Below are 15,431 nucleotides of genomic sequence, written 5' to 3'. Positions count from 1 at the left end.
ATCATCATGCTGGACTTTTATCACATGTGCATGTGACGTCACGTCATCATGATGCAATGCATTGTCATGTTTTTCCAGGTTGGATGCAATTTAGGTGTTTCTCAACCTTAATTTTAAATTAATCACAGTGTTTCCAACTTTATTGAGCCAAGGCATATTTTGCATTATAAAAATATCAGAGCACACACACACACACGCACAAAAGTCACAATAAGTACTGAAACCATGATAAGCGGATGAAGTAGAAAAGTATTAACATGCCTATCACAATGTCACTGGCTGAACCACATTAAATAATTTGCATAATTTCATATGGGACACCGGACGAACTACCAAAAATTACAACGCACTTAAAATCAACAGTTGTTAGGGATCGCTGTATTAGAAAACATAGTTAATCATTTCAGTCTTTTTATTTCTTATTTTTTGCTCAGTCCCCTGGTTTCTCGAAATTAAAGAAAGCCTATATTTTATGTTTGCGTTTGTAAATAATGCATGAGTCACTTCCACAGCTGTTCTCTAAGAGTTCAATGGAAAAATCAGGTTGTTCACACAAAAAAAAAAAAAAACCTACAGCATGGCAAAACTCAGGGGTGGTTTTTGGTGCTTTGTGAAACATTTGTCCCCCTCCAACAATTTTTTTTACAGACAATTACAATGCAGGTTTATTAGGTAAAACAGTAACATCTCAAACCCTGAGCATTAGTGACAGGAATGACCTAAACTTTGAGATTTATAGTACATACATAAAGCATATAAGAAATGCGCTGCAGTAATACATTTGTGAAATCTGGTAGTGAAAAATTGTGGTTAGTGCAATGAAATAATCATCATAAAAACATTTTATAAGGTCACTTGTCAATATATCACAGCCATTTATGAGGAAGATGTAACCAAACACATTGTATCCATCGAAAGACGGTCACTTCTTACCAACTCAGTGGCCTTGTGGTAGAGTATCCGCCCTGAGACTGGGAGGTTGTGGGTTCAATCCCCGGCCGGGTCATACCAAAGACTATAAAAATGGGACCCATTCCCTCCCTGCTTGACACTCATTATAAAGGGTTGGAATTGGGGGGTAAAATCACCATGTGATTCCTGAATGCAATCATTGCTGCTCACTGCTCCCTCAGGGGATGGGTCAAATGTGGAGAATGAATTTCACCCCCACTTAGTTGGGTGTGACAATCAGTGGAATTTACCTTTACTTCTGAGGTGCGTCACAAAGAACAACACTCGCAGATGTTGACCGTGTTTACAGTCGTAATGATTCAGGAACTTCATAATGCAGTCCGTCCAATATTGCTCACTGTTGGAGATTTGAGAGCTTCAATTTAGTATTTAGTTGAATAAAAATATACCTAGCCATCTTTTTGCAGACACTTGAAAGAGAAAATTATGATAATAGGCCACTTCAACGACTTGATGGTTACAGAGAGAAGTAGCCAAGCATGAGGCTCAAATGCAAACACATCTGGGTAGACATTATTAACAATGGAACATAGTACAAAATATGTAAATCAGTGTATATTTTTTAAAAGCGGGGTCAACCATTATCATACAGTGGACACGATATAATTAATTAAAATGTGACATACTAAATGCCTATTGCAACAGTTTTGTGGTTATGTGACACCACTATTGAAACTACAAAGACGACTCAGTAGTAATGATGAATGTAATGTAAATACTGTATATACAAGCAAATGTATTCCTACATCAAATTAATACAGTATGTAAAGGTACAGAATTGTGGAGTTCAAATTTGATTCTACTGATTAAATAATTCAAACATCTATGCTTCATCGAGTGGATGATGGGATGTCCAAGATGAATTCAACAATTTAGTTAGTGGCCAGGGTACTTTAAACGAGTAACAGTAAATCTGCAAACATCTTAATCAAAAATGTTATGAAATAAATTGCACTTGCATAAATGGACACATCTTATTCCCACTTGCATCACCCATTCTATTTCTCGATGAATAGCCTGCCATTTCTTTGTATCCATCACCATAACAACCACACATTTTCTGACAGATTTGCTGGCACTGCAGTGAGGGGTGAAACTTCAGTGGGAGAGTGAGACACACAGAGAAAGAAACAGGGAAGACCCACCCATCTAAAAAAAATGCTCCAATAAATGTACAGTACACTTGTGTAGCCAAATCATGTGAGATGAATTGTGGACATAGTAAAACAGATGCTAAAGAAACTGGCCAGTTAATGTCAATCAAATAGTCTCACATTGTGTCATAAAATCCACATTTCAGTGGTCAATACGCACAAAGAAAAGTTGGATTTTCCTCACCGCTGAATTGCCACGGCTGCCGACATTTATTGTGTGTCAATTGTATTGAATGTTAGCTGTAACTGAGCCCTCAATGGTTACCTTGTCATCTGAATGGCCTGTGCTGCACTTATGTCCATAGACCGACAGGGGCAATGCCCTCTCTGCTGCCCAGCGGAGGCAGCAGGTTCTCTTCACACAAGAACTTCAAAGGGAAGTGGACCAGCAGTCCTTGGATTGCCTTGAGTTCCTCCCTGGCCTTTTCGGGGTCTGTGTCACACAGGCGTGCATTGCTGGTGTACTCCTTCAGCTCTTGCATGTTGTGGACAGAATTGCAGGGTAGGCAGCAAAAGACCTGGACCCCAGAAGAAGTGAGAAACAATTAAATGATCATTTAATAATAATAATAATAATAATGTAATATTATTCAAAAATCTGAATGACTCCAATGCAACTTTATGGCAATATTTTTCAAATGATTCCATCAGTATCATAATTTAATTTGCGTTCCATAATGTGAAGAAAATTGTCATTAATCAATATATATATATAAAACCTTTTTTTAAATATGAAATGATTCAATACAAAGTATTTGAAAAATAAAAATTTGTTTTAAAAATGTTCTTTTAAATACATTAAAGCTGAAAAAAACCCACTGCTGTGCCAAGTTAGCCGTTTTATAAAAAAAACTGAGCGCCACATTTGATATTTGATGCTACTGTATTGATAAATTAATGATAGGATACATAATTGTCTTGCACCAGTTTGGTAAATCCACTAGACAGTTTTCATCATAAAACATCTGCGGTTTCATTGATACCTTGTCGTAAATTGTGGCATTCAGTTTGGCAGAAGAATTCCACACCAAGAAGAACAGCTCATCACTGATTGGATCATCAATATTGATGCTGGGGTCCGAAGCAGCTCCCAGAAGCACACTGAATGGAAGACAAAAACAGGTTAGTGAAATAAGAACTAAATGTAAATGTTGTCATCAAGTGTTACTTCTAAAGTGGAAATTGTAATTTGGTTTAAGATCAAACAATAGCATTTTATTGTGTCCTGACCCGAAGCACTCTTTGCGCAGAGCAAGTGTAAGAGGTCCTGCTTCGTACTCTTCCCCTCCCATGATGGATGGGATCCTCTCTTCATCTTCCACAAACACTGCCAGCTCACTGTCTCGGCTCCCCAGCATGCTGCGATCATTGATGTTGGCTGATCCTGGGGTCAAAGCAATTACTGAGAAGTCAGTATTCTCCTTTTTAAAGTATGAAAGCATACATCGGCATCCATATGCAATCAGGCAATTTCTAGTGATCCAATTAAGATATTTACATGTAAAGGTCAAGGTGAAAATGAAGCACTGACTGACCAATTATATAGCAGCGGTCATCTGCAATGAGGGTCTTGCTGTGGACATAGATGAGCTCTGTGACAAGCGACTGGGAGAGCTCCGCCTGTTTTCTCAGGCCACAAACTGTGATGTACTCTGTCCACCTGTCCTCCACTGGGAAGCACAACAGAATCACGTTAACTATTTGATATAACGCCCAAACAAATTCTCACTTGAATACATACTGTATTTAGAATGAATGTCAAGCAGGTGAAGAATGAAAATGGAGATAGACTGGGTATATTCCTAAGATCAGTGCCTTTGATTAGCAGGGTAACACAAAAGAAAGAAAGAGAAAGAGGTTACAAGCGGACAGGTGCAGTTTAATGATATGAGATGGGTTTAAGAAATTGGCGCATGAGAAGACGAGAACACTCACTTTCACTAAGTCTTGACAGGATGGACTGTTCCCCCCGGCATATAGTCCTGTGACATTAAGAATCAAGCAAATCTGTCCGTGAGCGAGCTGAGAGTTGAATATGAGATCAATAAAAAATAAAAAGGCTCTAACCTGTAAGTGAAGTGAAGAATGGCTTGGATCGGAATTCCACCTCCGGTACTGATGTCTCCCTCAAATCCAGGTAAAAGTGGGATCACCACAAACACTCTATATTTCTTCTGTTCTCTGTATGCATAACAAATAAATAGTTGCTCCTATTATCTTTTATTAATGGTAAATAGACTGCTTTGCCAATAGCATTTTTTCTACACCATAAGGTAACCAAAGTGCTTTAGAAAGCCTCACATTCACCCATTCACACACACCAGTGGTCGGGTCGGCCAGGTCCACTGGGAGCAAATTAGGGTTTAGTGTCTTGCTCAAGGACACTTCGACATGGTCACAAGGGCTGAGGATCGAACCCACAACCTCCCTAGTTGGGAGACAACCACTCTACCACTGAGCCATGCCGCCACAATTTTTACTAGATTAAAATTGCATGTATACATGTTTGCTCTATTTTATTAGTTTTACAAGCCTCATTAATGTTTTACAAAATATTGACAACATATTCTTTAAAGGGGGAAGTCAACTTTTTTGTTGTTGGGTGACAATAATATGTTCTATGCAGCCCCACTTGTCTAAATACGGTATTCTGGTTAATATTGTGTTTGTGGAATACAAGTTAAGCAGCAAAATCCAGCAGTTTTTATCAATATCAGAAGGCGGGCATTTTGGCACTGAAAATGACACCACAGTTGCTCAGGTCTCAGGTAACAACCAATCACAGCTGAGCTTCAGAAAACAGCTGAGCTGTGACTGGTCGTTGCCTGAGCCCTGAGCAACATTGATGTCATCTTCAGTCGACAGCAAGTGGCAAAATGGCCGCCCCCTGACATAGCAAAAACGGTTGGATTTTGCTGCATAACTCATATTCCACAAATGTAATATTCATCAGAATGTCATGTTTAGATTAGTGACGTCACATATAACATATTATTGTCAAGAAATGTTTCAGGTTGGCTTCCCCCACTTTAACATGCACTCACATATGCTTTGTTCTGCATCAAAATGCAGGTGTTATAGCAGGCAGACCTGTAAGCACGAAGGATTCGGTTCACAATGGCATCACCAATTCCATTGTAGATTGTCTTGCCATCGGCGCAGCTGATGAAGAACTGGTTCTAATGGCAGCGGAGAGCAGATGGTGGCTCAGTGTGAGGCGAAGACTAAAACAAGATACTGGTTGCTTGCTGGCAGGTGGGGTTGCATTCATACTCAGAACGTGTCAAGATTAGACTAACACAGTTTGTCACTAACATGAAATTAATGAGTATAGTAACAAAATGGCGGTGTGAGCCAGCACAAAACACTTCAACTTTCTAAGGCCATCTTACCTTTACATACCGGTCACAGGAATACTGAAACGCATGCTGCTGTATGTCTTTTTAGTACAGCGCATGACTACAAGTTAACAAATCGTTCATGACACCTGGCGCACATTCCAACGTGTTCAGTCACTGATTACAAGACATTCCTTTGTTACCTCGATGTAAATGTAGTGCTGGCTGTTCTCAATGGTGTGAATGTAGGCATTGAGGATTGAGTTCTCACAAGTACCAGTAGACCAACGATCTGCAGAACGCAACACCTGGGAAAATGATATGTAGTAGTCATAAAAAAATTAAAAAAACATTTCATGTAAGAGATCCAATAGAGATCCTGACGTCACGTGAATTTCTCTCAACACGCCCCCCCTACGGCAGGAAACTATTGGTGCAACGTTAATGGGCTACAATGGCATGGAGGGCGAAAACTAGCGTTTATCCGTCAACTTTCCGCCCAAGAGTATTGATAGTCACTTTGATGAAAAAAAAAACTGATATACAATGTGCGAGGTGGACATGTTGGATTGCCGATGAAGTGTCAGGAGAGCTTTTTTTCCCCTCAACTTGGTGACGCTGCTAACATGGAATTACTTCCTGTGTTGCCGATGAGTGCTTTCAAATCTGATCATACAAAGGCTTTAAAAGTTTGTACAATCCAGATTTTTTTCCTCTTTATGTGAGGTCAAAATGCCATCAAAGTTGAAAGTTTCACGCAAGTCTTGGCGGTGTTATTTATGTACGTTAGCAACTTAGCAGCTGCTAAATAGGCCGTCGTCATTTATACCGTAAAAAGTATTCTTTATGATGTTGGTCAGTTATTAAATTCAACTGTGTAATATCTATTAAACCTTAGCAGCACAAATGAACGAAACTGATTATTTGCCCCACATTTTGTGTGTGGTAACAGTTAGCATCTGCCGATTTAGCCACCATGAACAAAGTGCAACATTGGCTACGCATTGGTTTTGATTTTGGTACCCTGGAGCATGCTCAATCTTTTTTTTTGCCTATTCTCATTATGGCAGCTGGTCCACAACAGATGTCAATCATTGTTAAAGTCTGGCGTTTGCCGTTTACTCAAAGTGGTAGACGCGTTTTCTATGCTGCCGAGATGGTTGCGTCATTTTGGGACGTGTGACGTCAACGTCAAGATCTCTATTGTGTTGCTAATTACTACAAGTAAAATGCACCCCATTCTCTTCCAGATTATTAAAACAGTAAACTGTTAATGAACCCCATGAACTATACTGATGAAAGCTGGTGTGTTTAAGATGCATAGTGTTGTTATTTAGTCATGGCAGGTGTACAAACAAGGAAGCAAATAATATCGCAGCCCTAGCTCAAGGTTATTGAATCCTGAAAACAGTTGAAACATTACCCGAAAACCTTGCTGGATACTTGTAGGGACGCTGCTGCATAATGGCGTTCAAGTTACAGGCAAACACTCACAACACAATAAGTAACTGACACACGGTCAATGGGCTCTTCTTTTATTGCTACCTGCCTAATTTGGATCTTGTAATGTCAATGTTAACCACATCTACGGTAAATCCTGTTGAAAATGTAGGATATCGACAATCGTACTTGCTATTGTTTCCCCCTACTTCCTTCAAACTTTGTTAAGTTTCATTAAAGGCTGAAAACTGTTCCCCAGCAAAGCTGCCATACGTTGTACTGTGCATATAAAAACTCTGGTGTAAAAGCACTCACAAAGTGTGGGAACAAGCCACCGCATGGGCCGAAGAGAACGTAAGCATAGGATAAAGTATGGATTTGTGAGGGCTTAAAAACCGCAATGCAAAAACAACTCAACCCGGCAGTGATGGAAAGTTACATGTAAAAATGGGACAAAAGGAAAACCTCTTTATAATAGAGGCAGCTCTGTATTAGCTTTTGCATTACTGTGTTGTCTGTATGCTATATAATGACAGCATCATATACTGTAAAATGAGCAAATCAAATACTATACCTGCACTTTGGCCTTCTTGGACCCAGGCACAGTGAAAGACGGTGTGTCAGCAGAACAATGAGATTTGGGGAGAAGGTAGGGATAAAAATTGTCCTTGTACTTGTTTTTAAAGATCTGCAAAGACAAAACAAAAAAACGAGGTCATTTTGACCTTCCTCTTAAAATCAACACCCTAAAGTTGTTTGTGTGTACTGCATAATAAAACAAACAATTATGCAAATGATGTACCATGCTTTACTGTTATAATTGTGAATCACAGTCACCATCTTGAAAACACTCCCTAAAGTTCGTATCCCATGGGGGGGGGTGAAAATTTGCAACGCTTATGACGTCAGGGTTCGTTCAAGGTCACAGTGTTTCCTAAATGTTCTCTAAACAGTCTTAATGGTTCTCTAAGCAGTCCTAATGTTTTTTCTTGTCGCAAGGAAATGTTGACCAACTGACAAGAAAAAACATTAAAACTGTTAAGGGAATGTTTTGGAACATTTCGGAAACGTTGCAAGCTTGAAGGAACCCTGACGTGGGATACGGTCTTTGGTAACTTTTCCTTAATTTGACCTTGGCGAAGTTCCAACGCTGGATGAAATGGCGAGCCACATCCCTGGCTGCTGTACCATGAAGCGCTGCCGAAAGATCGCGCCACGGCATGCGAGGAACTCGAGTACGGTCGATGTTATCTGAAAATATAAAAACAGCGATTCTTTTTAGCTGCAAAGAGCCACGTTCAGTTTGGAGCCATACCTTCAAATGGTCTGTCCAGCTGGACCCAGTCTTTCCTAATGAAGTTGCTGTAGTCTTTGCCGAGCCACAGTTTGGTATTGCCTGTCAGGTCCACAACCTCCTGTGTTTGATTATCAGATGGTTTTGGACCTGCCGTACCATTCTCCTGGTGAACATGGTCAGAAGTGTGACATACCGCAAGTATCATGGTCAAAAGATGGCTTGACACATTCTTACATCTGTCTCTCCTTGTGGCTCCGTCTCTATCACCTTTTCGGCAGTGTCTGTCGAGTCAAGGTCAAGCAGCCGGTACTGGCTGTCGTCCCACCTCCCAAATGCCAGGTCGAGTCCTCCGACAAAGGCTACAGTTTGGTCAATTGCCACCATCTTTTCATGGTGAGCCCAAAGGAACACCACAGATGACACATGGTCAGGATGTCTCATTACCTGTTGAAGGAAAAAAAAATATTTAAGAACTAGCTTTCATCTCTTATGTATATATAATATTGTGTCAAGAGATAACAGACCTTGATGTTTGGGTGCATATCCATGAGAGTCCTCTTACTGTGCTCGCTATTGATGCCAAGTGCGAGTTCCACCTCTTTGTAAAGCATAACACACACTTTGACCCCTTGTTCCTGCAGGGGAAAAATAAATGCCATTTCCATTGAAAATGTGCAAATACTCTACTATAAATGTAGCAAAACAAAAAACCCAGACAGAAATTAACTGAAGACTACAGTAGATATCATGCAAATATTAGCAGCTGATGATGAATTTTGTTTACTAATTTATGCTGAAATTTGTCACGTTTTACTAATAGAGCATTAAGGCGGAAGTCAACCCAAATAATTTATTTACAATAGTATGTTCTATGCAGCACAACTAATCTGAACATGACGTTGTGATTAATATTGTGTTTGTTGAACATGAATTAAGCGGCAAAATCCACCCGTTTTTACCCATCTCACGGGGTGGCCATTTTGCTACTTGCTGTCAAATGAAAATGACATCATAGTTTTTCAAGGCTCAGGAAGTCAACCAAATAATTTATTTACAATAATATGTTCTATGCAGCACAACTAATCGGAACATGACGTTGTGATTAATATTGTGTTTGTTGAACATGAATTAAGCAGCAAAATCCACCCGTTTTTACCCATCTCACGGGGTGGCCATTTTGCTACTTGCTGTCAAATGAAAATGACATCATAGTTTTTCAAGGCTCAGGAAACAACCAATCACGGCTCAGCTTGCAAATGTCACATGACCAAACTCAGCACACAGGTGAGCAATGGTTGGTCGTTACCTGAGCCCTGAGCAACTGTGATGTCATTTTCAGTCGACAGCAAGTGGCAAAATGGCCGCCCCCTGCTGCTTAATTCATATTCCACAAATGCAATAATAATCGTGGTTAGTCTCATGGGGGCACATAGAACATATTATGGTAAAAAAAAAAAAAAGAATCGGGTTGACTTCCCCTCACAGCATTTGTTGTTGTAGTGTTCAAAAAAGGACAAAAAAACAGAATTATTTAAGAGTGTAGGAGAAATAAAGACAAAATATAAATAAACAAATAAATAACAATACCCACAGCTTTGCGTTTGAGTGCTTCGTCCAAGCGCCAGACGTTATTAGTCGCTGGTCTCTTCAGGAACACTTCAGGGCTGAGCCTGATATTATAAAAAATACTATACTGTAAATATTACTGTATAATCACCTCAAAAAGCAAAACTCTCTTCATCAAAAAATCCAAGCACGTACCACCAGTCTGTGATAAAGATTTCCTCTTTTGCTTGCTCGAGCGCATCAGCAAGGTCGGCAAAGTAGTCGCTCCCATTTACATACCTTCAACAAAGACAATTCCCCATAAATGATATTCTTGTTCAGACGACCGCCTAAAGACAACCACTCAGGGCAAATTACATAAGATACCATTTAGTTAGTGTGTTATCCCGTGGAGGAGCAAATCCATCGAAGCGTTGAACTTTGAGGAAATTGCAGGTTGCAGCTAGCCGGTTGATTTCATGACTCCACCAATGTGCTTGTCTATAGTTACTGCATTTGATGACCAGATTCCTGAAACCAGCAAATGGGAAACACGTGTCACACACAACATTACCAGAGAAAAAAGGATGATCACTCTATCACCAAATTTACCGAGTGAAGTTCTCGATGCATACTCCATATTTAGTGTCTGTGTAAGCACGGCCCACTTTCACTGTGAACTCGGGGTCGAACAGCAAAACAAAGTTGATGTTTCCTTTGTCTCGGTTCATGTACATCAAGAAAGAATCTTTCACCACCAGCCAGCGCCGTGACCAGCGGTAGCAGAACTGATGATGGCCGATGCAATTCAAACCTTGAATGCGGTGACCTCCTGACCTCTTGAAGATGGACCCTTCTCTGTAGTAAGCAGCACATACAGCACAGTAAATCAATAACATGCCAATAACATAACAAGTCATTTCCACAGTCGCCTAAAGGCACTGCTTACAATCCTTTGGGCCCAAGATCCTGGACGAAGGAGAGTGCACTGACTGAGAGGAACTCCAGCTTGAGGGTACAAAAAAGAAGAAGAAAGCATGCCAATGAGTTAGTCAACATCACATGATTAGACTGCATGCTTTTTTCTTTTTTCTTTTTTAAAGGTTTTACCATGCTGTGGTCATTCTTACAGAACGTGTTCTCCAGCAGACCATTCAGGTACTCTTCAAGGTATTTCTGCACCAGAGAAGTAGAAAAATAAAGTGAACAATCAGAGAGTGCACCATTTCATGTTTCCGTAACCGACAAGAATAAAATTGCCAAATAACTGTCAGCCTGAATAAGGATTTAGTAACAAGACAATAAAAGAACAAATCTACAAACACAAAGCTAAAAAATTGGTATTGATAGCACAACACTGTCTCTTTAGTGTGTATGGAATACGCCTGTTTTTTTCCTGATACCATTTTGCTGGAGGTCCTTCTGGTCCGTTCAGTCCCTCGTAGGCTGGGCATTTCCTCAGACATGGCCCTCAGTTGTTGCCTCTCCTTTGCAAATCTGGAAGAGACATTTGAATACAGTACGCACACACACACCAAAAAAATCAGACATTTTATGCTTTATACTGTAACTCTGTCAAGGTTGATTTTCATAATCAGTTGCACTGACTTTCCCAAAGGCAGAAGATGAATCATCATCCGATGGTTGTAAAGGTCTCGATGCAACTCCTGGAAGTTCTTGTACTTCCTCTTTACCGTCCAGTGGAATTGACCATGAGTTAGTATCACTGTGTACAGGGTGCCTACATGGACCTAGAGAAATTAATAGGGATGTTCAATACCACTTTTTCTTCAGACCGATGCCAGTATTAGCACTCAAATAAATAAAAAACAAATCAGATAATTATTTTTTAAAAATTCTATATATCCCAATATAGCATTTTCCCTTAAAAATGCAGGAAATTCATGGTAATTTTCAATTTTTCTAATTTCTGGTACTGATAAAATTAAAGGGGTGACTTGCGTCAGGGATCCAGTGTAAAAATTGTATCAAACAAATCATGTAAGTAACTCGCTGTGGAGCTGAAAGTTGATTTAACATTAAATTAAATTATCATCATATAAACATATACTGTATATTAACAATAAATATTTAAAATAGAACAGAAAAATGACAATTATTTCCCTTAAGTAATGTCGTACTGTAAAAGCCAATTTTTTTTTAGGAGATATGGTAAATAATTTTACAATCACAGTGACCATCACAATAAATACCACATTCACTGTACCTTAGAGCGAGTTGTGTATCTCTCTGTATTATCCACTTTACATGTGATAGGGACGCCAGGTATCAAAAAAGGTATGCCCTCTTCTTTTAATTCTGGGAGATGATGTATCACACGAAAAGGACGGCCATCTGTTTTGAAAAAGTAGAAATACAATTTCTTCCAATATTGTACTTAATTGGTTTCATAGACACTCAATACCATCTGAAATTGATCAGATATTTCTTACCGCTGGTGGATAAGAGACTGTCAATCTCATCTTGATCCAGAACACGAAGGTCATGAGAGAAGCGTCTTTTATCAAGGACTTGGGCTGCAGAGGCCTGAGAGGGTGGCTCAACATCATTCTCTGGAGTGGCGGCCATTGTGGTTGCATGAACCAGCTGCACTGCTGTAATTTAGACAAGTGTAAAAAAAAAAAAATTCTTTCAGAGTCTAGGGTTCAGCATGCACAATAGACCTTTGTGACAAAACTGCAAAAGCTTTCAGGGAGGATTTTAATTTCAATTTCGCAACAAGAGTTCTGGCAGTTTTCTTGGAATGACGTGATCAATCTCTAGTTTGACGGGCCAAAGCTTCAAAGTTGGAAATGTCAGTTTCAACAAGGATAACATGAGCTGGTTTGACAGGTTAACTGACAGTCACCAAAAGAAATGTCCATTGATTGACCAAATAAGATAAAGAGGCATATCTGCACCTCAAACTCCCTGACAATGTTTTACCTATGGAAATACAGCACCATTTATACAAGCGTGGTTTTGTGGAGAAAATCTAATTTTGAAGGAGAACATGATCACGCATGAGGTCATTGGAGTTCAGCAACATCATCGCTACAATCAAAAGCACTTATCTGTGCTTGGGTCATCGGTGTTGAGGTCTACAAAAGGACAGGATGCAACGAGGAGTAAGAGTGAATGAATGTGAACGCTTTTGTGTAGTTTATGTAGGCCTACGTGTGTATGTGTGGGAGGATGTCTTTGAATGTTTCCTGGGAAACAAGCAAAGGGAAGGGAGGGCCAATGTGAATGTGAGTGAAAAAAAAGAGAGAAAGTGAGGTGGGGGGAGGGGAGGGCCATAAAAGATTAGCAAGAAAACAGATTTTCCGACACTGTTTCATTGTACTCACAAATTTACCAACTAGAACATTAGTCAGTGTGCATTAAATACCATTCATTATTTAATAGGATAAATATTTATGGTAGATGTGGGCATTTCACCCTCAGTGACAAAAAAAAAGTGCTTTCTAAACCCTGTCAAATGGACATTTTTATTGCCAGAAGAATTTGACACTATATGTCAACTGTATCCAAGAGTACAAAACTAAGCAGGCACATATATAGATCTACATTGAAAGATTCTCACACAAGCAAAGTATTGTGCTGGAGAACACTAATACTGTACTAAAATCCCATTACAAAAAAAAAAAACAGTTACTGTATTAGGGCCTGAGCAACAAGGCTTCCATGCATTTTCTGACATGTGTCAAACCATCACCAAACTTGCTGACAATCACATGTTGGGATGTTCCATGATCTAGGAATAAATTATTCATCACAGTATAGTCAAATGCAATTTTCAAATGGCAAAGCCTGCAATTTCTGGGAAAATGCTTAATTTTGGTTTGTCATTAGGTTTTACTTGTATTTTGTGTATTTATTTATTTATCTATTTATTTAGTGTGTCCAGATAAGTGCAGTGTTTAAAAAGTGCAGTCCACGTGGTTACATACAGTATGATTGTTGCATGAAACATGAAAAGTTGAAGTGATAAAGCCACAGATTGGTTTGCATTATTGTTGTAATCTTATTTATGAGTGATTTATGTTTACGCCACACTGGTAACATGTTGTGACATTGTAGAGGACGCTTATACGACTGCAAGTCAAAGTGTTGAGTAAATTAACAACTCTAACCGAAGTAGATATTTAACTCTCTTTCATATTAATTCATTTGCCTTAATTTTAGCAACAACAAAAAAAACCTTAACTAAGACCAAACCATGTATGTATAAATAGATTATTGCAATACAGATTAATTTACTATTTGTGTTTGTTTAAAAACCAAGCAAACAAACACACACACATAGTAAGCGGATCTTCAGAGGGGGATGGAGTGGAATCGCAGTTAGAATATTTTTGAAAATCATTCTGTCCTTCTAAAGTGCCGTGAATTGCAACAAAAACATTCCACTGTGCAGGTGTAACTAATGCATTGGTCGCGGAATAACGAGTTGGTGGAAGTGCCCCCCATGAATTATAACTCAACTCCACTCTTTGCAGACTGTTTTGGGGGTAAACCCTTCCTCCTTTTGGTGGTAAAAATGTTACATATAGTTGTCACTGAACTCAAAAATGCCCAAATCTGTACGTCGTCTCCACCCAGCTATATTTTCGACAGAGCAACTTTCCCGAAGTAAGTCAATGCATTTAAAAATCGGGCGACAATGACTAGAATAAACAGTCATACGCACTAAACAGTCAAATGTGAAGATTTCATCGCCAGTTGTGCGACATAGCGATGTAGTGAAGCATCGAGCTCAGGCCCAGGAGTGCCGTCGCCTTTCATACTCACTCACTCTCAGCTCAAAAGGAAACAGCAGCAGTTCGGCATACTCCGCTCCTAAACATCGACGACGACCTCAACTTAACCGTGCGTTCACACATAAAGCCATGTTATCACCGCGGTCCAGTGTTTCATTCAAGACTTCTTCCACACTCGGTCCCCACGTACGTGATGTACAATACACTTTAGTCCCCTCCCATTTGGCGTCCATAAGGACATCACCGCAGGGAGAGGAGGACAAGGGAGGAAAGAGGAGTGTCCAAACAAGCTTTGTCACACACAAGCGAGTAACAGCTAGTTATGGGAGGACTGTATTTTGTGCTTACGGTTTCAGCCAGCTGTGTCATGCTAGCAATTTCACGTTGTTGTGGCGCAACCACGAGGATTAAATGTGTGTATCTGATGAGGAAAATGGTCTACCGACAGGAAGAACTGTTTAGACAGTCGTTCCAGGCAAGCCGCAACTTGTCTGGAGCGAGCTGTCACGCGAACTCTGAGGAGAGGAATGTGTGATCTGTGACGTAAGGTAATACAAAGGTGCGGCTTGCGGCGACGCGAATCACGCAGAGTATCACGAGATTTCCCAGGCTGTCAGACGAGACTCCACCTGAAGCTTTGAACTCAAAACCAACCTACCCCTACATGGCTCATTGGTGGATGAAAGCTCTTTATTATTATTATTATTATTATTATTATTATTATTATTATTATTATTATTATTATTATTAATTTATTTATTTTTAAGCGCAACAAAGCAATACATTTTTTTTATTACTTTTAATAAATCAACGTCAATGCAGCAAATTGATAGTGCTTTAATATTTGTCCATTTCTCAGAGGGAAACGTGCGGCAGTCGGACTATTTGATGTAGTTCTTTTTATGACCACATAGAGGCACCC

General features: G+C 39.6%; 1 protein-coding gene across 6 annotated transcripts; it reads right to left on the bottom strand.

Annotated features, from left to right (window-relative positions):
- Window positions 1–122: 122 nt before the first annotated feature.
- pld2 (phospholipase D2) lies at window positions 123–14,996 on the bottom strand. Of its 6 annotated transcripts, XM_077546347.1 has the most exons (25): window positions 14,541–14,779; window positions 12,200–12,361; window positions 11,974–12,101; window positions 11,355–11,497; window positions 11,150–11,243; window positions 10,857–10,922; window positions 10,696–10,754; window positions 10,359–10,604; window positions 10,134–10,277; window positions 9,963–10,046; window positions 9,793–9,871; window positions 8,726–8,836; window positions 8,436–8,645; window positions 8,220–8,364; window positions 8,037–8,155; window positions 7,479–7,592; window positions 5,668–5,772; window positions 5,217–5,305; window positions 4,194–4,307; window positions 4,062–4,108; window positions 3,662–3,796; window positions 3,357–3,510; window positions 3,110–3,227; window positions 2,392–2,644; window positions 123–1,309 (listed from the first exon to the last, which is right to left on the bottom strand). In XM_077546347.1, exons 2-24 carry the CDS (start codon window positions 12,333–12,335, stop codon window positions 2,420–2,422), a joined length of 2,865 nt encoding a protein of 954 aa, XP_077402473.1. In that variant the 5' UTR covers window positions 12,336–12,361; window positions 14,541–14,779; the 3' UTR covers window positions 123–1,309; window positions 2,392–2,419. The 6 variants fall into 6 exon arrangements, 5 of the variants coding, with proteins under 5 accessions (XP_077402473.1, XP_077402472.1, XP_077402474.1 ...); XM_077546346.1 differs by lacking the exon at window positions 14,541–14,779 and adding an exon at window positions 14,858–14,996 and having other exon boundaries at window positions 123–2,644; XM_077546348.1 differs by having other exon boundaries at window positions 123–2,644; window positions 8,469–8,645.
- Window positions 14,997–15,431: the final 435 nt, after the last annotated feature.

Source organism: Vanacampus margaritifer, chromosome 16 (genome assembly GCF_051991255.1).
Source record: "Vanacampus margaritifer isolate UIUO_Vmar chromosome 16, RoL_Vmar_1.0, whole genome shotgun sequence".
Lineage (NCBI taxonomy): Eukaryota > Metazoa > Chordata > Actinopteri > Syngnathiformes > Syngnathidae > Vanacampus > Vanacampus margaritifer.
Note: the sequence above shows the minus strand (reverse complement) of the source record. Positions and strands in the feature narration are given on the sequence as shown.